Here is a 25,852-nt window from a genome sequence, read left to right on the forward strand (position 1 = left end):
CCTTCTCCGCTCCTCCCACGCTCCTCCTGCGGCCCCGCTCCGGCCCCGCCCCCACCCCCCGCAGCTCACGGCGCTGATGCCGGCTCAGCAGCAGCTCCTCCTGCAGCAAGCGCAGGCCCAGCTCCTGGCCGCCGCCGTGCAGCAGTCCAGCGCCGTCGCCGCCGCCGCCGCCTCCACCTCCTCTTCTTCTTCCTCCTCCTCCTCCTCCGCCTCCTCCTCGACCTCGCAGGCCCCAGCCTCCTCCTCCTCCGGGGGAGGCGACCTGCCACCACCACAGTCTGCCAGCCAGCCCCCGGGGACCCCACAGCTTACCCTGTCCCAGCCCATCCAGCTCACAGCACAGGTAAGGGCGGCCCCCGGGGGAGCACACTCCCCCAGCCGAGGACCCGAGACAGTGCAGGAGGCTGGCTGGTCCCGGGGTACCATTTACCATTCTGACCACCAGCCACCGGCCGGGCAGTCCCCTGGCAACCCTAGGAAGCCTTGGGACACGCCGCCACCCATCACTGGGGGGCTAGAGCGAGGCTCGGAGGGAGCACACCCTCCAGGTGAAGGGAGCACCTGACTCCCCAATTTCTGTGCACCTGGCTGCGGGGGCCCAGCCACCTGGGAGGCTGACATGTCATCCTCAGTTTAGAGCAGAGGAAACCGGGGGTCACCTCAGTGGGCAGGACCTGTGTGTGGGCCCCGAATGAAAGAGTGAGAATTAGAATCAGTGTCCCCACATCATGTCCCCTGGCTCATCCAGTGAGACCCTCTTTCAGAAAGAGGCCCATGACCTATGGGTCAGGAAATGCCACGTTCTCTGTCTCCCCATTCTACAGACTTCCGGTCTACTTGGAATCATGCATATGAGGGGCCATATTAGCTTCTAGGCCTGCCACAACAAAGTATCACAAATGGGGTGGCTTAAAACAACCAAAATGCATCATGTTAGACCAGAAGTCCAAAATCAAGGTGTCAGCAGAGCTGGGCTCTCTGTGAAGGCTCTCGGGGGAATCCCTCTTTGCTTCTTCCAGCTTCTGGTAGTGTGGGAAATCACTGGCTTTCTCATAGATGGATGAATCCAATCTCTGCCCCTCTCATCTCATGGCCATCTTCTCTGTGCATATCGGTCTCTGTCTCCACATTTCCCCTCCTTGTAAAAGGACAGCAGTCATTGAATTAGGGCCCACCCTAATGACCTCGTTTTAACTTGATCATATCTGCAAAGACCTCGTTTCCAGACCAGGTCATAGTTACAGGCACCAGGGGTTAGAATTCCCACCATATCTTTTTAGGGAACACAATCCAACCATGGCAGTGGCCAATTCAACTATTGGCAGTGGCCCACAGACTTCCCATAAGGATCCCTGACAGGAGCTGAGCAGAAGCTGGGCAGGCCTCCTCTTCTGACAGGCTGCTCTCTCCGGCGCACCCCTTCCTTCCACACCTGCCCATGTCACCCATCTGTGCTGTTCACCTGGTTTCCATATAGCATTTGAGTCTGTGACCGGTGTTGCAGGACAGCGAAGGGCCTAGGAAGCCTTAGGACAAGGGACCCTGTTGAACTCCACACAGCCCTGAGTTTCTCACAGAGACTGTTCCTAGGACCCTTCTCTTTCCCCGCCCCTTCCCTAGGAATCCCCTGGCGGCCTGTGCTGTCTGCACCAAGGAGCTGTCCAGCGCCTGCGAGGCTGTTCCCTTGGCAGCCATTAGCCTCTGATGGACCGGCTCCACTGCTGGCCAGCACTCTCATTTGGGGCTTAACACTGAGCGCATCTCTGCCTTCTTAGCGCTTCCTGCCACGAGGTCTGGTTCCTCAGCAACACAGAGCAATCTGGCCTCGTTGCTCTATAGTGACTTTCCCAAACAGAGCCTCCCGATGCCTGGCTCGCCACTGTTGCCCCATGTAGTCTGTTGGACACGGCCTTGGTACCAGGCACTATGCTAACGTGACCACCTGAATCCAGAGACCCTCATCATGCCTGAGGCTCCAGGGGAGTGAAGTGACTTCGCCTGCCTCAGGTCATACCGTGAGCTCAAGGGGCATTGCCAGCCCAGGAGGAGTCCAGAGCTGTAACCACATGATCTGGGGCTTCTGCCCCTCTCTGGCACCCCTCCCTCCCTGGCCACCAGAGACCCCTGCGATTTGCCTCGCAGCACACACCTCTCTTCACTAGTCAGTGCTGAGGCTCAGGGCTCCTCACTAGGCTCCTCCAATCTCTGTCCTCTTTTCTACCTGGAGGTCAGCCCCCTGTTTTTATCTGGTCAGCTCCTCCTCTTCCTTTAAGTCCCAGCCCAGGAGTCTGTGCCTCCAGGAAGTCTTCCATGACTTCTCTTTCTCTCGCTGGTTTGATTTTCTGCTTTCTGATCACCAGAGGCTGTGTGAAAATAGGCCCTCGAAAATCTCTGTTGAAGGAACACAGACTACAGGGAGGGTGGAGGGACAGGGCAGCCCAGTGCAGACCCAACCAGGCCATCAGCCCCAGGAGCAGCAGACGCTCCTGTTCAGCCAGCGCCTCCAGGCTCCCCACAGACCCCGGGAACAGCAGGCTGACCCTCTGCCGCCCACTGTCCTGCCCGCACCCTGACTCTCCAGGCCGCCTCCTGCCCAGCCCTCTCCTCTCGCTCTGCCTGCCCCAGCTTCCCCCAGCTCTGATCTTCATCTGTCCCCTGCGAGTGCCAAGCTAGGCTGAGGTGGTTTCCTGGGAGTTCCGTCACCCCATGATCTCACTTCCCCAGCAGATAAATGTTTATCCCGGGCAGCCCAGGACCAGGGAAACAAGCTGCCTGTGCTCAGGCCACGGTGGGCACCACGTCCTCCAGTGCTCACTGCTCTGCTGCAGTCACTGCCGGCCTGGCCCTGGCTTGACTCTCTTCCCAGCCTGTGTCTTGTATATGCCGGGTCTATTTAACTTCTCGCGCCTGCTCAGCTCCGTCCCTCCCTCACTTCACAGATATGTCCCTCTGTTGAGCCCTGGCAAGAAGCAGGCATGACTCACACAGAGCCTTGTCCCTGGAGGGGCTCCCAGTCTCATAGGGAAACAGACACACCAATAAGCCACCAAGAAATGTTTGAGAAGTTCTAAGAAAGTTAGAGGGCTTCCCAGGTGGCACTAGTGGTAAAGAACCCGCCTGCCAGTGCAGGAGACCTAAGAGACGCGGGTTCAATCCCTGGGTCGTCAAGACCCCATAGAGGAGGGCATGGCAACCCACTTCAGTATTCTTGCCTGGAGAATCCCATGGACAGAGGAGCCTTGTGGGCTACGGTCCATAGGGTCGCACAGAGTGGGACACAACTGAAGTGACTTAGCACACATGCAGGCAAGAAAGTCAAAAGCATTCATAGTCCTATCACTTTGAAATTGTACATAAAGTACAAAGAGAAAGTCCAACTTCTGTCCCTGTAATGCCAGCTTCCAAAGAGTAACGTCGGTCAGCTTGGCAGGAACCTTCCTTGCATTTTCCTATCTTGAACAGATGAAGAGGTGATTATAATACCATTTTATCACTGACTCTTTTTTTTGCTGCACCGCATGTGTTGTGGAATCTCAGTTCCCTGACCAGGCATTGAACCCGAGTGCTTGGCGGTGAAAGCAGAGTCCTAACCACAGGGCCACCACAGAACTCCCTCTAATTTTTACACTCTGTGCGGCCAGCACTGGGCACGGTGCCTTCTACCAAGGTGGCTTCACAGATATTTACTGAATCAATGAGAGATGTTTTGCTGCAGCTTTTCAATCAAGGGTAGGGAAGACATCTCTCCAGGGGAGTCATTCAGAATGTCTGGGGTAGGAGAGGCATTGATTGAACATTTATATTCACTGCTCAAACATCATTTTGTCTCTGGAGAGCCCGGGGAGTTGGGGGGATGTCCCCATTCCATCTTACAGCCTCAGCAAATAGAGCTCGAGAAGATCTTTAGGCAGGCAGGACCTAGTGAAGAAAGGTGACTGGGAGAAACCTGCTGGGAGTGGTGGCGACAGAGGAAAAGGAGAGCGGCGTGTCTGAGGCAGTCAGGGCAGGCTTCCCGGAGAGAGTGACATCCACACCGAGGAGGGACAGGCGGGAGTTTGCCAGGTGGATGAGTGGAGAAGGCGTTCCAGGCATGGGAATGGCAAATGCAAAGAGAGAGAGCAGGGCAGGCTTAGGGAGGCAGTGGGTGGGCACGAAGAAAGGATGAGGTGGGAGGAGGTGTCAGTGCGGCCACAGCCCCTGCTCTAGGCAGTTAAAGAGTAAGAGGGAGTATTTGGCTCAGGCCACTGAAAAGGCCCAGCCTAGAACATCAGACCTGGCCCCAGGGATCTGTCTTCCTTTTCATTCTGGGACGGGCACAGTGGATACCAGCACTTGTAGCCTTGCAGCCACCGTGCCCAGCGGCATAAAACACACCCACTGCCAAGAGTCATTGTCTCCTGACCCCTGGGAAGGTGGGCTCCTGGAGAAGGGAATGGCAACCCACTCCAGTATTGTTGCCTGGAGAATCTCATGGACAGAGAAGCCTGGCGGGCTACAGGATCACAAAGAGTCCAACACAACTTGGTGACTAACAGCAGCACGGGATATTATATGCAACTGGCATGTAGGTGTTTTTCCTCCCTGTTGACTGGTGCTCTGTCCACGGTGTTCTGCCCCAGTTGCTGCTCCACGTGGCAGGGTCAGCCTCTGGGGGATGGGGGTATACATAGAAGATCTTGTGCTAGAGACAGCCACCTCTGTCCACCTGCAACCCCAACCTTTAGAGCTTCCCCCAGTGGAGGGGACTGGAAGAATCATAGTCATTTATTCATTCAACTAACACTTACTGAGCACCTCGTGTGTGCCAGGCTCTCATTCGTGGCCCCGAGGGGACAGCTGGGAACAAGGCAGAGGGGGCTGCCCTTGAGGGCGTTATTATGTACTAGTGGAGAGACAGACAGTAAACGAGTCAACAAACCAGCCAAACAAGACGGTTTTAGCATAAGTGTGATGAAGAGAATGAAACAGGGTGCTGCCCTAGAGGGAGAAAGCCACTTTTTTTTTTAAGGCAGCGCTGCACAACATGCTGGGTTGGGGATCGAACCCTTATTTATTTTAACACCAAAAGCATTTTGTATCGGGGTACGGCCGGTTAACAATGTTGTGATGGTTTCAGGTGGACAGCGAAGGGACTCAGCCGCACATACACATGCATCCATTCTTCCCCACACTGCGGGAGGAAGTCACTTTCAATGGGTAGTCAGGAAAAGTTTCACTGACAAGGTGGCCTTTGTTCTCTCACCAGTCAAGGCCTGACTGAGTCAGGCATGAAGGCAGTGGGAGAGCTTGGGAAAGGGCAACAGCAGGTTCAAGGGTCCTGAGGCAGAAACCACCCTGACTTGTTCAGGGCACAGAGGACGGTGCAGTGTGTGAAACAGAGTGAGTGGGGGGCAGGTGGGAGGTGAGGAGCCGTGGCAGAGGCCGGAAGGACTGGCTTTTGCAGCGTCTCGTAGGCCAGATCAAGGAGTTGGGAAGCTGTGCTGGGTATGATGGGAGGCAGTGGGGGGTGCTAACCAGGTTAGGAGTGTGCCCCAACTGACCCTTTACAAAGCTCCTTCCAGCTGCTGTGGGTAGAATGGACTAGAAGCAAGGAGCCGAGTGGGAAGCCCTCGTAGGCATCCCTGAAGGCGATGAGGGTGGAGGTGGGGTCCAGCATGCTATTTTGTATGGATCCTGTAGGTCAAGGGTGACTCCTGGGACTCTGGCTTCAGCGACTGGGTGGTGGCGAGGTGGTTTCCTGAGCTGGGGAAGGCAGGGGAGGAACAGGGTGTTTTGGAGGGCGGGGCTGAGGAACCAGGAGTTTCACTTTGGACATGGTAGGGTTCAGAGAGTCTGTTAATCACCCAAAAGTAGAGACAGCAAATAGGCAGATGGATATTGGAGGCTGAAGCTCGGTGGAAGGTCTGGGCAGGAGCTGAAAGTTGTCAGTTTGCAGGAAGAGGATGGACCCATGGGGCTCCTGCCCTCGAGAGCTCATGGGGTGACATGAGGCGGGTGATGGGAGGGTGCAGTGCCAGCGAATGCTTGTGTTGGGGCAGTATGTTCTGGTTTTCGAGATGCTTTGAGAATAATAATATTACTCAGGCCTCAAAACAACCCAGTGAAGAGTTAGACATTATTACTCTTGTTTTATAGATGAAAGAGCAATCCAGGTGGTGCTAGTGGTAAAGAACCGACCTGCCAGTGCAGGAGATGTAAGAGACACGAGTTCGATCCCTGAGTCAGAAAGATTCCCTGGAGAAGGAAATGGCAACCCACTCCAGTATTCTTACCTGAAGAATCCCGTGGACAGAGGAGCCTGGTGGGCTACAGTCCATAGGGTCTCAAAGAGTCAGATACGACTGAAGTGACTTAGCATGTATGTACACACAGGTGAAAACCTGAGGCTCCAAGAGAAATGACTCAGTAAAAATGACTGCTGTTTAAGGAGAACCCCTTGAGTGAATCAGGGGTCAGGTTAAATGTTCTACAGGCATTGTCTCATTTAATTCTTTAACAGCCCCATGAGATAAGAATTACTGAGGTGTCATTTGAAGAAATTGAGGCTTAAAGAGGGTAAAGAACTGCCCGTGGTCTCAGGTGTGTAAAGGACAGTCAGGTGTCTGGCTGGCTCCAGAGCCCAGGTATTCCAGGACACCATGTATTGTTACCCTAGTCAGTACAGCCCAGAGATAGAGCTGGCTTACCCCCAAGTCACTCAGAAATTCGCTGGTGGTGCAGTGGTTAAGGGGCTTCCCTGGTTGCTCAGTGGTAAAAGAATCTTCCTGCCAATGTAGGAGATACAGGTTCGATCCCTGGGTTGGGAAGATCCCCTGGAGAAGGAAATGGCAACCCACTCTAGTATTCTTGCCAGGAAAATTCCATGGACAGAGGAACCTTGGGGTCTCAGAGTTGGACATGACTGAGCTGCTGTGCATGGACACACGCCAGTGATTAGGACTATGTGCTCTCACTGCCAAGGGCCCCGAGTTTGAACCCTGGCTGGAGAACTAACATCCCACAAGCTGTGAAATGTGCCCCCACCCTAAAAAAGGGGGAAGCAGGCACAACATCCAAGACTCGAATCGCCACGGTTCTCAGATGAAAGGGCCCTTGCACGCCCAGGTGACCTTCCCACCCGTTGTGGGAACTCCCTCCATACTGTTCTGAGCAGGTGGGGGTGCATTGTCACCCAGGTGGCCCCAGGATGGATGCTTCCTGCCCCCCAAGTGGTCCCTTCCACTGCTGGGCTTTCGCACAGTCACTGCAGTGTACTCCACACGGTTCCCAGCCCCCGTCCCTTCCTGTCCTCTGCACTCTGGACCTCACTTCAGGCTCTTCATGCCCTGGCAGCACAGTGTCCAGAACAGGTCGTAATTTGCCCTATCAGGGAGGGCAAGCCAGTGTAGACGTGCGCACTGACACCTTCCCCTTGGGGTGGCTGTCGGTGTGTGTGGAGGCCAGTCTTGGGGGGCAGGGAAGTCGGCCTGTGCGGTGGAGTGAGGCGCTGCACCTGCTGGGCTCGGCCTGGTGCCTCTAGTTCCTTCTCAAGGCTGCCTCCTCCCCACCAGGTGGAACCGGCCCAGTGGGCGATTACATTGCAGTTCACCCATAGGTCATATAACCGCCCTGTCTCAGTCTTCTTGCCCCCAGTCTGCTGCCAAGATCCTACCAGTGGCAAAACCTAGCTGGTTGGCACCCAGACACCATCAGTCCTAAGATTTATCCTATGCATTCTCTGAAAATTCATGTATCACCTGTACTGCCCTGCTCTGGGGCAGGGGAGTGATCAGATAACAGCGATGAGCAAGAATGTGGCCCTTTCCTTCTCAGCTTTGATAGGCTGTACTAGCCCTCTGGTTTTTCTCGAAGGTTAGGGACAGAGCAGATGATCCACTAATATCCCAGCGAGGGTCCAGCAGACATGCCTCCGCTTACTCTAACTTTTCCACGGCCTGTTTCGGTTCTAACACGTCCTTAAGTGGCTTCAGATGGCGAGCTGGTTCAGATGGCGCTAGGTTGTGGAGAAATGGCGCCCCCTACTGGCTAACCCTTGGTCTTGCGGCAGCTCACTGCTCTTCCCAGAATCTCCTCTCTCGTTCTTTTTTCCCATATATTGATGTATGTATGTATGTATTTCTTTGGCTGTGCCAGGTCTTAATTGCAGCGGGCAGGATCTTTAGTTGCCTCATGTGAACTCCCTGGTCAGGGAACGAAGATCCCAAAAGCTGTGTGACAGCTAAAATAAATAAATCCGATGGAAAGTTGTGGAGGCTTTATTTTTTTGTTTGTTTTGGCTGCCACGCAGCTTGCAAGTTCTTCGGTCCTGACCAGGGATCGAACCCAGGCCCCAGCAGTGAAAGCGCAGAAATCTGACCACCAGATTGCCAGGGAATTCCCTCTATTAATATTTAAGAACAAGAACTTGGGTTCCACAGACCATCCCAACAGGGGTCTGTGGATGGAATTCAAGGGTGAGAGTCCATGAACTTGGATTGGGAAAAAATTTATGTCTCTGTTTTCACTATCCTCTCACTGAAAATGCTTCCGGTGTGCATAAAGGCAGCGGAGCACAGTAGTATTGGGAGGGCTTGGACTTTGTCACCTATAGAATGCACAGATATTTCTATATTCTATTACAGTTGTTGCAGATCTTTTAAAATATAATTTTCAATCCTTGTTTTGAAATTACAGTAATCATTCAACTTGTTGCTTGCTCCTATTTAATGGGTTAACAAAGAAGCCCATTGGTTAATGTTTATCACAGTCAAAAATATATTTGATGATTGTATTTTAATATAAGTGATTTGCTTTGAAGTTCTATATATTTTACGTTGCACATTTTTTTTATTCTGAGAAGGGGGGTAGGTTTTGGCAGATGTTGAAGCGTTCAAAGCACAAAAGTGTGTAGAAAAAAATTTGGTAGGGGACTTCGCTGGCAGTCTAGTGGTTAGGACTCTGTGCTTCCATTGCAGGGGTCATCAGTTCCATCCCTGGTCGGGGAATTAAGAACCTGCAAGCTGTGACACTCGGCCAAAAAAAAGATACGACAAAATTTTTGGTAGGACTTACGGATAGACTGGATGGATAAAGGAGGGAGAAATCAGAGCTGATCCCCCAGTTTGTGGTCTGAGTAACGGTGGGTGGGGGACTGGTTAAGGTTCTCATACAAGTCCTCACTGTGAGACCCACGCAAATTACGATGCATTTCCCCATCTTTTCCCTCTCCCTGCTGATTCAGAAAGAAATCTGCAGACCTCTTTTTCAGCCTTCTGGAGATAAAGGGGGATTTCTCCTGAGAGTCACACTCCCAGAGAGATAGGAGTTAGCAAATATTTTTATTCTTATTCTTATTTATTTATTTTAATCAATAAGCTGAGAGTTATACGAAATCAGAACAGTACTACTAACAAGATTATTTCTGGCCTTACTTTGTGGATTCAATTCCGTGGGCACTTAACGGGGGCTTTCCAGGCTCTCCTAAGGGTGAGGTGTTGCTTAGTTGCTCAGTCATGTCCAACTCTTTGGGAGCCCATGGACTGTAGTCCGCCAGGTTCCTCTGTCCCAGGGATTTCCCAGGCAAGAATACTGGAGTAGGTTGCCATTTCCTTCTCCAGCAGATCTTCCTGAACCAGGGATTGAATCCAGGTCTCCTACATTCCAGGCGGATTCTTTACTGCTGAGCCACTGGGCCTTTTAAGGAAAAGAGGACAGGGAGTTCTCTGGTGTCCCAGTGTCTAGGATTCCAGGCTTTCACTTCCTTGAGCCTGGGTTTGTTCCCTGGTTGGGGAACTGAGATCCCATGAGCCACATAGCGTGTCCAAAACAATAATAAATAAATATAAAATGAAAACTACTGAAAAGTACACGGATCGTAAGTATACAGCTCAGTGAGACTCACAAACCGAGTACACCCATTTAACAGGCACCCAGATCAAGAAACTGAATATGGCCAGGCTTCTAGAAGCCCTTAAGGATCGCTTTTGGTCTGTGAAAGTGTTAGTGGCTCAGTTGTGTTCAACTCTTTGCGATCCCATGGACTGTAGCCTGTCAGGCTCCCCTGTCCATCAGATTCTCCAGGCAAGAATACTGGAGTTGGGTGCCATTCCCTTCTCCAGGGGATCTTCCTGACCCAGGGATCGAACCTGGGTCTCCTGCACTGCAGGCAGATTCTATATGCTCTGAGCCACGCATGCAAATAGAACTTAAAAATCCAGGTATAGCCAAGGTTGGTTCCTCCTGAGGGCTGGAGAAAAGGATCTGTTCCAGGCCTCTCTGCTTGGCTTGCAGATGACCGCCTTCTCCCTGCATCTCTTCATGTCATCTTCCCTCTATCCATGTTTGTCTCTGTCTGCAAATTTCCCCAGATTATATGGATACTGTCATATTGGATCAGTACCCACCCTAATGACCTCACATTAACGTGATCATCTGCAAAGACTCTATTTCCAAATAACATCACCCTCTGGGGTTCTGGGGAGGTTAGGATTCCAACCTATCTTTTTTTCAGGGGGTAAGGGGGGAATGACACAATTCAACTCATAACAATGCCAAAGGGTTTTCCTAAGTGATTATGCCAATTTAATCAGCCACTTGTTCAGTCGCTAGGTTGTGTCCAGCTCTTTGCAACTCCATGGACTACATGCAGCACGCCAGGCTTCCCTGTCCTTCTCTATCTCCTGGAGCTTGCTCAAACTCCTGTCTACTGAGTTGGTGATGCCATCCAACCAATCCAACTATCTCATCCTCTGTTGACCCCCCTTCTCCTCGTGCCTTCACACTTTCCCAGCATCAGGGTCTTTTCTAATGAGTCAGCTCTTCACATCAGGTGGCCAAAGCTTCAGCTTCAGCACCAGTCCTTCCAATGAATATTCAGGGTTGATTTCCTTTAGAATTGATTGGTTTGATCTCCTTAGAGTCCAAGGGACTCTCAAGAGTCTGGTCACTAAGGGCTGGAGTATTTTAAAGCTAATTCCAGACATGATATCATATGCTCTGGGAGTGTTTTAAAAGGAAGGAAGACTCGGTCTGATTTACATTTTTAAGCAATTCTATCTGTTCTGTGGGAATATAAGACAAGGCAAATATCCTATCAAGAAAGAAAAGGTAAATAGTGAGCTCTCCTGTGATGACACATGTAGGATGCTCAGGCATCCCGGGTGCCCTCAGCTCAGGGATGTGTCCAGCGACCCGCGCTCTGTCCTTGATGAATGGTGCCAGCCTGCCCTGTGGAGCACCACTTGGGGTTTGGGGGATGCTGAGGGAGGAACCGGGCCAGGACTCAGGCTGTCTTTCTGTCCGCCCTCCTCCCTGCCAGGACATCCAGCAGCTCCTCCAGCTCCAGCAGCTGGTGCTTGTGCCAGGCCACCACCTCCAGCCACCTGCTCAGTTCCTGCTGCCGCAGGCCCAGCAGAGTCAGCCAGGTAAGACCCCCTACCCTGGATGGCCTCCCCCGATGCCTCCACATGACTCCCGCTGCCCCCCTCACCCCGTGTGGTCCCTCTTGTGTCCTCAGGCCTGCTACCGACGCCAAATCTATTCCAGCTACCTCAGCAAACCCAGGGAGCTCTTCTGACCTCCCAGCCCCGGGCAGGGCTGCCCACACAGGTAAGCGGTCTACTGAGTACTTCAGGGTGTGGGTGAAAGGTGTGAAGTTGGAGGAGTGAGGGTCTGCTTCCCATTTGGCCCACTCGCAGCCATAGGGGCCAAGATGGGGGTCGGGAGCCGCAGGGCCCAGCACTGTTCTGCCACTGATTTGCTGTGGGACCCTAGGCGAGCTGCTGTCTCTGCCTGAGTTGGTTTGCTCCTCCACAGAATGAGGGAAGTCAGCCAGACCAGTGGCTCTTAACCCTTGCAGGCACATGGGTTCCTTGGAGAATCTGATGGAATATTTGAGTCTGACCTCCCACTGCCCCCAAAAGGCACAAGTGCACAAAACAAAATTTCAGGGGTCCACAAGCCTTTAGATCACAAATGCTTCAGATCTCCTCCAGCACTCCAAATAGGGTAGGTGGGGGATTCCCTGAGGAAGGCGTCTGTTGGTTCATGTCCCCTTTCCAGACGAGAGACTGCAAACGGTGGCCCACACTCACTGAAAAATTGAGTTAGTTGTCAACAAGATTCCCAGATTCCCAGCTTCTTTTGACAAAGCAGAAGCTATGGGAAGGCTGGATCTGCATTCAGAGGGTATGAGCACAGGCCCCTTCCCGCATGGTGTGAGCTCTCCAGGCTGTCTTGTCCCCATGGCCTTTCTTTTTGCTGCCTGCGTTCTAAACTTTGATCATGCGTGCGTGCTTAGTTGCTCCCGCCATGTCTGACTCTGTGCGACGCTATGAACTATAGCCTGCCAGGCTCCTCCATCCATGGGTTCTCCAGGCAAGAATGCTGGAGTAGACTGCCATGCCCTCCTCCAGGGGATCTTCCCCACCCAGGGATAGAACTCTCTGTGTCTCCTGTGTCTTCTGCATCACAGGCAGATTCTTTGATGCTGAGCCACCCGGGAAGCCCCCAGCTTTGATAATACTTTCATAATTACAATTTCAAAGTTTCTTCCTACCTATTTTTCATAACAGCCCTTTCAAAAAATATATAAACTATTTCAGAAAATCTGAAAAGTTTAAATGCTAATACAGGGCTTGGCTACAATACTAGAATGCAAAATGCTCAGAAAATCAAGTTGGTTTTGTAATGTGGGGACCGGAAGTCATTTGGCTGCAAAACCTGTCTTAACCTGAATTGAGGCAGTGTGTGACTTCTTTATCCCTCTTGTGTGATGTTCACCCTTAACTGACAGCTGTTGATATGCCTGAATATAGGATAATGCCTTGACCCTAATTAGAGGAGAGTTTACATTATCTGTGATATATGCCCCATGCAGGCTTTCTAAAACCTGAAAAATTTCTGAATTCTAAAACACATCTGGCCCTGAGGTTTTTGGATAATGCATCAAGGGCTTGTGTATCCAACATCCCTGCACCCATCACCTGTTTAGATGTTTCATTTTTAGGGAAATGAAGCATTCCAGAGAGAACTGCTGCTTCCCTGTAAATTTCCCTAGTATCCCTCCCTATTTTGTTTTTTTTTAATTTTACTTTATTTTCAGCCTAGTCATTTTTAACCTGATTCTCCCAACAACCCCGTGAGGTAGGTAGAGTAGCCATGATTGTTCCCATTCCTCGGAGGGAGAAACTGAGGCCCAGGGAGATTAAGAAATTTCCCTGAATCCCCAGCAACTGGATAGCAGAGCCAGTCCTTGATTTCCTGCCTGAAAGGAGGCTAAAACCGTGAACCCCCGTGGAAAGAGCCTTTGGTGGAAGGAGATGGCTGCTCCTTATGGGAGTCTGCAGGCCAGGAGGGAATGTGCAGAGAATTTTGGGCAGTGAGAGCGCCCTTGTGGGGCAGCAGAGGTCAGCTTGATTGGCCATGAGTGGGGAGGAGCCACCTGGGGGCGGGTGGAGGGGAGTCTGCAGGGAGAGTCTGGATGGCAGGGAGGGAGGGAGGGGGACCGAGCAGCCAAGGTTGAGCTCCATCCTGGTCCTCGGGCCTGCATCCCACCCACCTGCCCACCCCACCAGGCCGTGACCCGCCCCACGCTGCCCGATCCGCACCTCTCACACCCGCAGCCCCCCAAATGCTTGGAGCCACCATCCCATCCCGAGGAGCCCAGTGATCTGGAGGAGCTGGAGCAGTTCGCTCGCACCTTCAAGCAACGCCGCATCAAGCTGGGTTTCACACAGGTCTGAGGCCGCCCGCCAGGACAGGCGGTGGGCGTGGGGTGACAGGGCGGCGGGACCCTCTGGTGGCGGGAGGGGTGGGGCCTCGTTATCTGGTGGGCGGGGTAGAGGGTGTGGCCAGATGGTGGGCAGGGTGAGGGGCGGGGAGCATAGGCGTCTAGTAGGCGGGGTGAAGGGGGTAGAATCATCTAATGGGCGGGGTTGGGGCGGGGTTAGATGCTGGGCGGGGCTGAGCCTTCTGCCCAGCCCTGACCACGGTCCCTTCTCCGCCCCACCGGCCCAGGGTGACGTGGGCCTAGCCATGGGCAAGCTCTATGGCAACGACTTCAGCCAGACGACCATTTCCCGCTTCGAGGCCCTCAACCTGAGCTTCAAGAACATGTGCAAACTCAAGCCCCTCCTGGAGAAGTGGCTCAATGACGCAGGTGGGACTTGGGCTGGGGTTCCCGCACGGGCGGCGGGCCGGGGGAGGCGCCCTCTCACGCCCCCATCTCCTCCCGGACACAGAGACTATGTCTGTGGACTCAAGTCTGCCCAGCCCCAACCAGCTGAGCAGCCCCAGCCTGGGTTTCGATGGGCTCCCCGGCCGGAGACGCAAGAAGAGGACCAGCATCGAGACAAACGTCCGCTTCGCCTTAGAGAAGAGTTTTCTAGCGGTGAGGTCCCACCCCGGGGCGGCCCCGAGGGCTGGCGGGAGGGTGCGCCCGGGGCTGACGAGCCCTCTGTCCGCAGAACCAGAAGCCTACCTCAGAGGAGATCCTGCTGATCGCAGAGCAGCTGCACATGGAGAAGGAAGTAATCCGCGTCTGGTTCTGCAACCGGCGCCAGAAGGAGAAACGCATCAACCCCTGCAGCGCGGCCCCCATGCTGCCCAGCCCGGGCAAGCCGGCCAGCTACAGCCCTCACCTGGTACCAAGAGCCCCGCGCGGGGAGGAGGGGTCTCCAAGCTCAGGCACACCCTCACCCCTTGGCTGGCACCTCGTGTGAAGCACAACCTACCTGGTTGTCCACAGTGTTCCTAGAATGGGTGGAGGCAGGGAGAGCCACCCTTGGGGACAGGCTGTCACATGGGTGGAGCAGAATCACACAGCACACACTGTTCTGACGGAGATCCAGGCACCACCGGCGCACACTGGCGTGGCCACACACAGAACTGCCCCAAGGTGCAGCCACACGGGGATGACCCAAGGGGAGCTGCTGGAAGACAGCACCTTCTCTCCTCTCTCCCCAGGTCACACCACAAGGGGGCGCCGGGACCCTGCCGTTGTCCCAAGCTTCCAGCAGTCTGAGCACAACAGGTCAGAGCGGGCAGTGGGCAGTGACAGGGTGCTGGGAGAACGCAGGCCAGGCTCGAGCCTGAGGTCCTCAAGGCCACGGTGTCTCAGGACATTTATGGGCCTCGAGACTGAGCCTGGAGGTGGGGGATGGGGAAGAGGACAGACTCACCCCTACCTGCCAGAGCAGCTCAGGCTTCATCTGCTCCATAATTTCATATGAGAAAAGCAGGAGGCTGATAAAGGTGATGTGTCTGGATTCTGTTTCTGGCATTTATAAACTGTGAACTCCAGAAGTAACTTTACCTCTCTGAGTCTCAGTTGTAAAATGATTGTGAATGTATCATATATACCGAAGCTACATCCATGAATATAGACATACAAAAGTGTGTATGCACATATGCACATACACACTTTTGTACCCAAAGCCCTCCTTTGTTCCTTCCTGGGGCGCGTGCGTACTAAGTTGCTTCAGTCGTGTCCAACTCTGTGTGACCTCATGGACTGTAGCCCGCCAGGTTCCTCTGTCCATGGGATTTCCCAGGCAAGAATACTGGAGTGGGTTGCCCTGCCCTCCTCCAAGGGATCTTCCCGACCCAGAGAACGAACCGGCGTCTCTTAGGTCTCCTGCATTGGCAGGTGGGTTCCTCACCGCTAGCGCCACCTGGGAAGCCCCCTTCCTGGGGGTAGGGCATGTTTAACACCATATATAAAAATAATATAAAAACAAACACCAAATTGCCCCCCCTCAGGTTAAGAAATAGTAAGTGGAAGTTTGTAAAGTAGTAAGGGTGTGCCTGGTTCTAGGTCTAAACTCTTTATAATGAGTGTTGACTTCACACCCATTTTATTAGACTCTGTTATCTTCCCCATTTTCCAGATGAGGGAACTGAAGGCCAGAGAGGTGAAGGTACTCACCCAAGGGCACAGCTGCGATGTTACAAAGCTGGGAATTGTTGTCCCGGGTGTCTGACCTGAGTCTGCGCTCTGCGCTCTCAGCCTCAGCTGCAACCCCCTTCCTGGCCCCTAGAGGGAGCCATAGGGGTCTGTCCTCTGGGCACCCCTGGTTCTTTGTACAAAGGGGCCCAGAGGTGAGATTCAGGGCTGGATAAGCAGGGTGTGAGCGCACTCTGGGCTCAGGGCAGAGGCCCAGTGGGTGGCTGCCGCTTGTGATGGGATTACTGTCATTGCGGCAGAGGCTGTGGGACAAAAGGGCAGGAGGCCTAAATGTGTTCTGACTGAGGAGAGGTTGAGGGACTGGGCAGGCATCGACCTCGGTGGAGGACGAGTGAAAGCTGAAGTCTCCATCTCTTTGTCTCTCTCTGGCAGTTACTACCTTATCCTCAGCTGTGGGGACACTCCACCCCAGCCGGACAGCTGGAGGGGGTGGGGCCGGGGGCGGGGCCGCGCCCCCCCTCAATTCCATCCCCTCTGTCACCCCCCCACCCCCGGCCACCACCAACAGCACAAATCCCAGCCCTCAAGGCAGCCACTCGGCCATCGGTTTGTCGGGCCTGAGCCCCAGCACGGGGTAAGTGGGCAGCAGCAGGTAGGAGGCTGTGGGGGAGAAGCAGGGTCGCTGCTGCTTCCAGGGTGGGGAGCTGCGCCCCTGGTCCTGCGGGAGGGTCTCTGCCCCGCTAACGCCTCTGCTTTGCCTCTTGCAGAAGCACAATGGTGGGGTTGAGCTCCGGGCTGAGTCCAGCCCTCATGAGCAACAACCCTTTGGCCACTATCCAAGGTGCGTGCTGCCTTAGGTCACTCCCACTGTCACCAGCCCCGTCCCCCGGGGCCTGGAGCCCCCCTTTGCTGCTCCAGCCATGCCATCCTGCCCTCGCTCACTGCATCGCTCATCTCTTCATACCCATCTCACCTCTGGGGAAGGTGTGAGGGGTGCTGACGGGGTCCGTGGGTCAGATGGGAGGACAGAGGGCACCGCGGGCCGTATGCTGGAAGGCACGCCCAGCTCAGCCTCTCTCTCTCCCTCCCAGCCCTGGCCTCTGGTGGAACCCTGCCCCTTACCAGCCTTGACAGCAGCGGGAACCTGGTGCTGGGGGCGGCTGGCGCAGCCCCAGGGAGCCCGGGCCTGGTGACCTCACCACTCTTCTTGAACCACGCTGGGCTGCCCCTGCTCAGCGCCCCGCCTGGCGTGGGCCTGGTCTCAGCAGCCGCTGCAGCCGTGGCGGCCTCCATCTCCAGCAAGTCTCCTGGCCTCTCCTCGTCCTCCTCCTCGTCCTCCTCCTCGTCCTCCTCTACCTGCAGTGAGACGGCAGCACAGACCCCTGGAGGCCCAGGGGGACCCGAGGTAGGGTCCAAGCCCGAGTGAGGGCCCGCCATGCCTCCCCTCCGACTCCTGAGACCCCCCGCCCCCGGCTCCACCCCCGCCTGGGAAGCAGGTGAGGAGGCCGGCGGTGGGGGCACCAAGGGTCCTCGGAGCAGGAGTGACAAGGGAGGAAAGACCAAAAAATAAAAAAATAAAAAACAAAAGACCAACCAACAAACCAAAAAGAAAAAAAAAAAGAAAAGAAATCAACCAACAGAAAAAAGAAAACCAAAAATAATCACAAAGAAACCAGCTGCCCCAAAGGAACCAGAGGTGAAAAACAAACATTCAAACAAAAAACAAACAAAAAATTCCTCACCAAACCGAACAAACCAAATACCAGTCTGGAGCCAGACCTCAACGTGCTCACCCTCACTGCTATGACACCAAATAAGCACCCAGCCAGGGGCAGAGCGGCCTCAGTAGGGCGGACCTTACGCGACCCCTGGCTGTAGGGCCAGGGCTCCCCCCTGGGGGGGGCGGTGGCCAGAAAAGGAAGAAGAGAATGTGCCAGCCTCCCAGCCTGTACCCCCGGCCCTGGGCCAGCCAAGAGAGGGCACGGCCTGCGGTGGGGAGTGGGGGGGTGGGCTCAGAACCACCCACCAAATACTCTTTTCCAGAAGGTGAAAGAGAAAGGGCGTGAACAAACTTACACCAAATATTCAGTAGCTTCATCCAAAGGATGTACAGAATTTTTAGCGTTGTGCTCGACAGAATGTGTCCCTGTCATGTGTCCCCCCCTCCCCGGGACTCCCACTTTAACCTCCTCCCTCCCCCACCCAGGGGAGAGTTCCAGGCAAGGCCTGGGATGACTTTTCAGCCCTTTTACCTCCCCCGCCCTTTCCCTTTGAAGGGTGGGCTGGGCCATTTTGCCAAGCTCTAGCTCTCACATGTTCCCCCTACCCCACCCCACCCTGCCCACCCGTCACCCTCCTCAGTTCTGGAACCTCCCACTATCCCTGGTCCAAGGGAAGGAGGAAGTTTCAGGCAAGAGAGGAGAAGGTGAGGGCGTAGAAGTTGTCTTTTTTTCCATCCTCGTCTGTCAGTTTCCCTTAAAGAAAAAAAAAAATTCATATTCCAGTGCCTATCCGTGGGATCCTTCACGTTCTTTGACATTTTTGACCAGAAACCAAAAAGAGAACTCACCTCGCTCTTCCCCGCCCTGTGCCCCTCTGATCCTGGCAGATGCCTCTCCCTCCCCTCTCCACCCCACACGCACACACTCACGAACACACCCCAGTGGTGGGGTTCCTCCAGATGGTGTCCCCATCAGGGTCGGTGTGGCAGGGACAGTGCCATGGCCCGTGGTCCCCATCCGAGTGGGCGCTGTGGTGACCACCACTCCCATGAGACCTCCCTCGAGTCTTGGCTGGACCCCATGTTTGCCCAGCCCCGGACGCATCTCTACAGAAGAGGAGAGACGCTGCTGGGAGCCACGTTGCCCTCCTGCTACTGGGGAGGCCAACAAAGTTTTGAACCAAAAAAAAAAAACAAACCAAACAATAAATTAAAACTAGGAAAAAAGAAAGAATTTATAGATATATATATATTTAAGGGAAAGAAGACGAGGACTCTTCAACGAATAAGAAGGAGCCGCGAGGTGGAGCCAGGCCCCTGCACCACTGGTCCAGGCCTTTGGTCCCCGAGGCGGATGGAAGGATGGATGCTTCTTTCTCTTCACAAATACCTCATGGACGTCGTCTTCGGGAAAGCTGGAGGGGCGGCTGGGGCCGGGCCTGTCCCTCAGCCAGGGCGGATGGAAGCGGGTGGGCAGGGCTGAGAGAGGGTGTCAGGGACCGGGGTGAAGAGCCCCAAGCTCCCCGCCCCCCCCCCCAATCAACTGAAGAAGCTTTAAAAAAACAAAACAGGAAAAAAGAAATGAGAAAGCAAAAAAGAATGGACGAAGGAAAACTAACAAACTTTCGGGTGGTTTGATTCCTCCTCTTGAGTTCTTCTGTTCTCTTCGGTCTGTCGTCTCCCCCCTCTCCTCCTTTCTCTTGGCTGTCCCTCCCTCTTCCTCTCCTCCTGTCTCACCTCTCTCCATCTCCTTGTTTCTCTGTGTCACTCCTCAAACCAAAGTGTTGCTGTGAAGGACGCGAGCCATTGAAATCAGAGTGGCCCCCGCCCCTGGCTGGGCAGGCGCAGAGGGAGGGGAGAGCCCCAGGAGACTGGCGGGGCTGCCGGACACTCCCAGGAGAGGCAGACGGAGCCTCGGATGCCACCCTGGGCCCCGAGGCCTCAGCATTCTCACTTTCTTTGTTGTCTCCCTTCTCCCACCTGGGAAATGAAACTTTCAGGCTGGGCCACGGAGGCAGCAGAGACTCGGCTGTTTCAGGGGTCTCGGGGTGCCTTGTCTGGGAAGTGGTGGAGCGGTTGCCCCTCCCACCCTGGCACCGATGGGGCCTGGCATGCCTTCGACCCATCCTCGCCAGAATGTAAGCATCTCCGCTGAACCGACTCCCCGCCCTTACCCTACTTCTGATTTTGTCCGTTTTTATTTCCTGAAGAGAAAGGACTGGCTAGCGGGCCTGGGCCCTAGCCCAAGGGTTGAGACGGGGCCAAGGGCTCCTGAACGGATAGGAAGGACGTTTGAGCAGAGCCAAGTGAAAGGAATTGCAACCAAAAACCCCTCCGAGAAGACAGGCAGCATGGAAGGCATGGTGGAGATGACTCAATAAACTATGATTCTAGACCAAAAAATAGAAAAAAAAAAAAAAAAAAGAAAAAGGAAAAAAAAAGGGGAAAAAAAAAAAAAGGAAAGAAAATCCAGGACTCACCACCACCCACTTCATCCTGCTTCCTCCCCATCAAGTCCTGCCTCCCAGACTGCTCCTTCACCCCAGTAGGAAGCAGGCAGAGAGGAGAGGAGGAAGCAGGGGGCAGGGATGGGCCGATGCCCTGACACTGGTGGAGGGACCCCCATGCAGCCAGGGTGGTGGGGACCCTCCCCATCCAACCCCCATTATCTGGGAAAAAAAAAAACAAGAGAAAAAGAAAATTCCTGGGAGGGGGAAAAAATAACCAAATCCCAAGCTTTAACTACAGCTGTGAAACCAAATATTGGGAAGGGGGTGGGAGGGAGGGAGGGGCAAGTGTGCCCCAGGTCTCCCCCCTGGGCCCCCGCCCCCCGAGGACTCGAGATAAGGCACCAAATACCTCATAGAACTTTAATGTTAAAAAATGGAAACCAAATATCGTTGGCTGGGGGCCAGCCAGGGCAAGGGGCTGGGGGGGCTGAGGGAGCCAGGGTTAGGAAGGTGATGGGGGAATTCATGCCCCCCACCTCCCTCTGCCCCTTCCACTCCAGCCACCCCCGTCTCGACTCCGGGAAACAAAACTATCTCATCGTTTTTATTTTGTGGTCTGTACAGAGCCTGTGTCCGTGTGTCTGTGTGTGAGTGAGAGAGTTGGGGGGCTGGGGAACTTTATGTGGGGTTGGGGAAGGAGAGCCCAGGCCAGGTTCTGGGCTAGGGGAGATGTCTGAGATGGGGGGCCAGGGGCCTGGGCTAGGAAGAAGGATGAGTGGACTGGAGAAAGTGGGAGCCCTCTGAATTTCTCCTCCCCAACCTGACCTCCTTACTCAAGGGAGGGACAGAGACTGGGTCTACCTAACGGTGGGCCTTTTAATTGTGCCAAAAAAAAAAGAAAAAAAAAACTTGCCAGTAACTAAAACACCTCTCTCTGGCCTCTTCTGGGAGGGCGGGGGCTGGAAGTGGGAGGAAAGACTGGGGGAGGGGAGGCAGGGTCAGTGGCGCTGAAGAACCAAGGCTCTGTATGACCTGGGGCTACGACCAGGAGGAGGGTTAAGGCTCTGAGTTTCCTGCAGGTCTCCTCCCTGGGAAGGCCAAGAGAGGCTCTCCAAGCCCTGCACCCTGGGAAGATGGGGTAAGGGACTAGCCATGTGGTGAGGGCACCTCTTGACCTGGCTAGATCTCACCCCACCCCCACCCCCCACCCAAACCCCAGGGTGCCTCTCTCCCTTTAGCCCAGGGTAGGGAGAACTGAGTGAGAGAGAGTGAAACAGACTGAGCAAGACTGAGACACGCGGGCCCCCACTGGCCTCTGAGTGGGAAAGGCAAGTGCGAGAGACAAAGGCCTCCAAGAGAAAAAAGAAACAAACCAAAGATTTAACCATTAAAAAAAAAAAAACCCACAGACAACTCCGCTACCTTTTTATACGTTGGAAAAAAAAGTGAAAAAAATTAAAAAATAAAAATAAAAAAAAAATACACAAAAACTCCAAGCCGCAGTTCCTTCATGCGGTTTGAACTTTGACCTCAGCAGTCTCCAAAGCAAGATGACGATGAGAAAGGGGAACAAAACAAAGAAAAAATAATGTATATTTTTAAGTATTTGTCCTTGAGATGTTAGCTCCTTGTTAAACAAACACAAAAAGGAGAGAAAAATCCAGAGAGAAGCGTTGCTGGGACGGAGACAACTATTTACTATGTCTGTGACCCCTCCCCTCTGCCTCCCCTTCCTCTCCTTTCCTCTGTCCCCGCTGTCCCTCCCCCGACCTGTCCCCCCAAGCCCAGGGGCTCAGTATTTATTTATTTATATGATTGCAGGGTGACTGGGGGCCTCTCTCAGCAACTTGTGGAGAGGCCCTTTGGATCATGGTAGGGTGGGGAGCGGGCGAGGAGCCTGGAGAAAAGCAGGAGCCTGCTCTGTGGTCAGTCCCTGTCTGCCGGCTCCCTTCTGGCTTCTCGCGTCACTGCTGCCACCCTCACCTCCCAAATCCAAGGCTGTTTCACGAGGGCAAGGTGACCACCCACCTTGTGAAGATGAAACTGGTTCAGCCCTTTCTGGGGTGGGTGTCTCTCCCCTTTGAAAGACCAGGTTCGAATGGAGAGGGGAAGAGTGGCTAGTAGTGGGCAAGGGAGACCGAGGAGTCTCACCCAGACAGACACGGAGCAGGCCCTGGAGGAGGTCTGCCTCTCCTCTGTCCTCACCAAGTTAGCCCCCCTTTCAGTTCTGTTGGTCCCATGCAGCCCCTCCCCTTCCACCCTGGACCCCCCTCCCTGTCTCTTCTCGTGGTAGCGGGTTAGCGTTTCAGTGTTCTTAACTCCAATCTGCTTGTTCATTGTACAATGTGCTTCTTTTAAGGCCCCATTTTTGTAACTTGAGTGTGTCATTCATCTGAACAACATCAAAAAATAAAAAATGAAAAACTGTACAGAGAGAAACACTGCCTGCTCTCCTTGGTCTCCTATCTTGGGAAAGGTGGTGGGGAAGTCAGGGTGTGGGGTGGGCGTGTGTGTGCCTGGGAGGGGAAGGCTTTACTTCTGTTGAATGTTCAGAAGTAAGGCCTGAGCAACTTTTTTTTCACCAATTAAAAAAACAAGTCTAGAATCTTAGAATGAATTCAAATTCCTGAATTTAAATCTCATTTCTTGGAGAAGGAAATGGCAACCCACTCCAGTATTCTTGCCTGGAAAATCCCATGGATGGAGGAGCCTGGTAGGCTACAGTCCATGGGGTCGCAAAGAATCGGACACGACTGAGTGAATTCACTCATTCAATTATCTTTCAATAAACTAAGCTTTTAAAAAAAAAAAATCTCATTTCTGGGGACCTCCCTTGCAATCCAGTGGTTAAGACTCCGTGTTTCGACTGCAGGATGCTTGGGTTCGATCCCTCATTGGGGAACTAAGATCCCATATGCCCGTGTGACACAAAAAGAAATAAATCTCTTATGCCATTTTATAGATATGTGACCTTCAGTGTGTGAGCTTCAATGTCGGCGTCTATTACACAGGGACAATATGTAGCCTGTGGTGGTGGTAAGGATTCAAGATGATCTCCAGCAGACAGACGTCAATAAATGAGTACTATGAGCAAATCAGGAAGCCAGAGAGCAGTTCCCTACTTCCATCCACAGAGGACTTAAGAGACCATTTAAAAAGAGTTGACTTTGAAGTTGTCTGGTGATACAAGATACACATCTGACTTCTTTTTCAGAATGACATCAGTGCGCTCAAATTTCCGTGCTTGTCATTCAGCAGGAACGACTTGTTTCACACACCAGACCATGGGCTGATCCCTAAGATCTCACCGCTGAAAATCATCAGTGGGTCATCTCACTGTCGTCAGGTCTTCCTGTCATCACTCTACCCTCTGATGTATGCCTGACACAGAGGTGCTGGGATTCTGCAAAATTCAATAGCGAGGGATAGGGGAACAGGAGAAAGGAAAAGAGTAGGAGAGGGTTTGATCATTTTGAAAGAGAGAAGGTATTAACACTTTGGGAATTCCCTGATGGTCCAGTGGTTAGGACTCTGTGCTCTGTGCTCCCACTGCAGGGAGGCACAGGTCCCATCCCTGGTAAGGGAACTAGAATCCCACAGATAACATGGTGCAGCCAAAAAATTAAGAATTACCAGCACTGCATTGTTTTGGCAAGACAGAAAAGTGCTTCTCCAACTCTCAAGCCAAGTCAGTAGGGATGGGAGAGTGGCATGTTGGGCTGGAAAACAGGTCTTTTGTTCCAGTCCTCTGCCTGTAGGGGGATGTAGTCAGAGCCATATAGACCCGAACGGACTCAGTCTCCCAGGCCAGTCTGTGACAGTCAGAGATGGCACATGCAAGAGCACTCCAGAGCTGAACTTGGTGGCATCCACTTGCAGCCCCGTAAATGTGCTCAACTGTTCCAAGCAGCGCCCTGCACAGCCACACTTGGCCTCACACACCCTGAAGAACGTGTTGTCACTGGAGGACCACCATTCCGTTCCCTTGAGTGCTCCGCTGAAGCAGCTTCTCTATCTGAAAAATCGCTTAGCAACGCAAGGTTCTTTGTGGGGTCAAGTCACCACCACCAAAATTGCTGTGTTCAAAATGCAGATTCCTCGGTCTCAAGGCAAGCTGCTGGATCCAAATCTCTGGGGAAATTCCCAAACATAAAGTTCAAGAGCCTTTGCCTGTCCAACTCAAACTCCAGCATCCAACAAGGGTTTGATTAGTGCATCTTCTTTAGGACCATGGTCCAACTGAAGACTCTGGAAGTTTCAGTGGGGTGAACAATGATTCTTGTTCATAAACACGTTTGTGCACATAAACTTTTCTCAAGGGAGTCTTGGAAAGTTCTCACTAGGAGGCTCTAGAAAGGAACCACAATAGAGGTGACCCCTGCCCCCGGCACTGTCATAGAGCTTGCTTCTCTGCTGAAAGCATCTTTATTGTGGAGTCAACCAGAACCCCCAGGGTTTTTCCCTCCATTCCTGTCCCTTGATTCAGCCTGATTTTTATCTGGTTTTGCAAAGAGAAATCCTCTAACTGTTCTATTTATTTGACATGACTTTCTCGATGTTACAGCTCTTCTTGAAAGCAAGCGGTTTGAGAATGAATCTTTACTTGTGGATTAAGGGGCTCTGGAATGCTCAGCTAAGATGGTTCTAGCCCTTTCTGTAGGGTATGAGGTTACTAAAAGATGGAACCCACGATCAACACGCTCTGGTCAAAAACCACGGCTTAACAGATAAGTGCTGTTCTTCATTAGGAGCTTTCAAGATATCAAAGGGTTGAGAGCTTTACCTTTTTAAACAATGAAGCCTAAGCCTAAGCCCCAGTGCCCACAGAGGGCTACAGGATTGCTAAAGGGAGTCAATCAAGAGCAATGGAGAGGCTGAGGGGGCAACTCTTAGGCCTCCCTTTCCACTGGTCTCAATGCAAAGAGCTCCCTTTACCTCTCATTCCCTAGGGTTCCAGTAAGAATCCTAACAAAAAGACTGGGGTAACCCTGCAGCGGGGTGTGGGGGGGGGAGCAGGGGGCTGTTAGAGACAAAGACTAGCATAGAAGCCAGGCACTTCCAGTCACACAGTCACCATCTCTTCTCCACCGCCCTCCCCCTCAAGGATGTAGAAGACAGCAGAATGTAGAGGGAAGCACACACGGGATTAAGTCAAATGAAACTACGCTGAAATTCAAGCTCTGCCCTGTGCGGGTTGAATGACCTTGGGTAAGTCTCCTCACTACTTTTGACTTCAGATTCCTGTCCTACAAAATGTTCTTGTCACAGGACCAGGGTGAAGATTCCAAAAAATGTAGGCAAACACTTGAGACAAATTAGGCATTCAAATATCAGCCAGCCACCCCAACCACCTCTCCCGCCACAACAAGCAACTGTTGGCTAACTCCAGGTGGGTGTCAGAGCACCTTCCTACCCCCAGAAACTGTTCATCTTCTGCAGCCCCACAGCTGGATCTTGTCCCAGAAGCCACCTCCTCCACTGCCCCGGAGATCATACCTTTCCGAGATGTGCATTTGCCCTCAGGGGTCCATGATGAGAGCACCAGATGGCCTTGGAGGAGACCGCTCACATCAGGCCAGAGCAGGGGCAACACGGTAGTAAGAACAACCTGAAGACTTTCCTAAAGGTTCCTGCCCCCAAGCAGAAACAGCTTCAAGTTTTTCCATGGGGCTTTGGGGACCTCTAGTGGTCAGAGAACCACACTGCCCCGACCTATGACCAGAGAGAAGTCACTGCTCAGAGAGCCCACGGACTCCAAGTCCTCCTCTTAGGTTCTGGGTTCCCGTTTACTGAGCTCCA

The 25,852-nt window shown here is 53.2% G+C and overlaps 1 protein-coding gene across 23 annotated transcripts in view; it reads left to right on the forward strand.

The window, feature by feature from the left end:
• The window catches only part of POU2F2 (POU class 2 homeobox 2), a 34,730-nt gene extending 12,235 nt beyond the window's left edge, over positions 1-22,495 (forward strand). For 3 of the 23 annotated variants that reach the window (XM_070771119.1, XM_070771115.1, XM_070771121.1), the window contains exons 6-17: positions 65-343; positions 11,297-11,402; positions 11,495-11,586; positions 13,554-13,715; positions 13,996-14,137; positions 14,220-14,368; positions 14,445-14,621; positions 14,944-15,010; positions 15,497-15,625; positions 16,316-16,517; positions 16,651-16,724; positions 16,975-22,495. In XM_070771119.1, coding sequence (XP_070627220.1) covers positions 65-343; positions 11,297-11,402; positions 11,495-11,586; positions 13,554-13,715; positions 13,996-14,137; positions 14,220-14,368; positions 14,445-14,621; positions 14,944-15,010; positions 15,497-15,625; positions 16,316-16,517; positions 16,651-16,724; positions 16,975-17,309 — 1,914 coding nt within the window. In that variant the 3' untranslated portion in view covers positions 17,310-22,495. The remainder of the gene's footprint in view (positions 1-64; positions 344-11,296; positions 11,403-11,494; positions 11,587-13,553; positions 13,716-13,995; positions 14,138-14,219; positions 14,369-14,444; positions 14,622-14,943; positions 15,011-15,496; positions 15,626-16,315; positions 16,518-16,650; positions 16,725-16,974) is intronic. The other 20 variants (XM_070771126.1, XM_070771120.1, XM_070771136.1 and 17 more) reach the window with 14 other exon arrangements.
• Positions 22,496-25,852: the final 3,357 nt, after the last annotated feature.

This window comes from Bos indicus, chromosome 18 (genome assembly GCF_029378745.1).
Source record: "Bos indicus isolate NIAB-ARS_2022 breed Sahiwal x Tharparkar chromosome 18, NIAB-ARS_B.indTharparkar_mat_pri_1.0, whole genome shotgun sequence".
NCBI lineage: Eukaryota > Metazoa > Chordata > Mammalia > Artiodactyla > Bovidae > Bos > Bos indicus.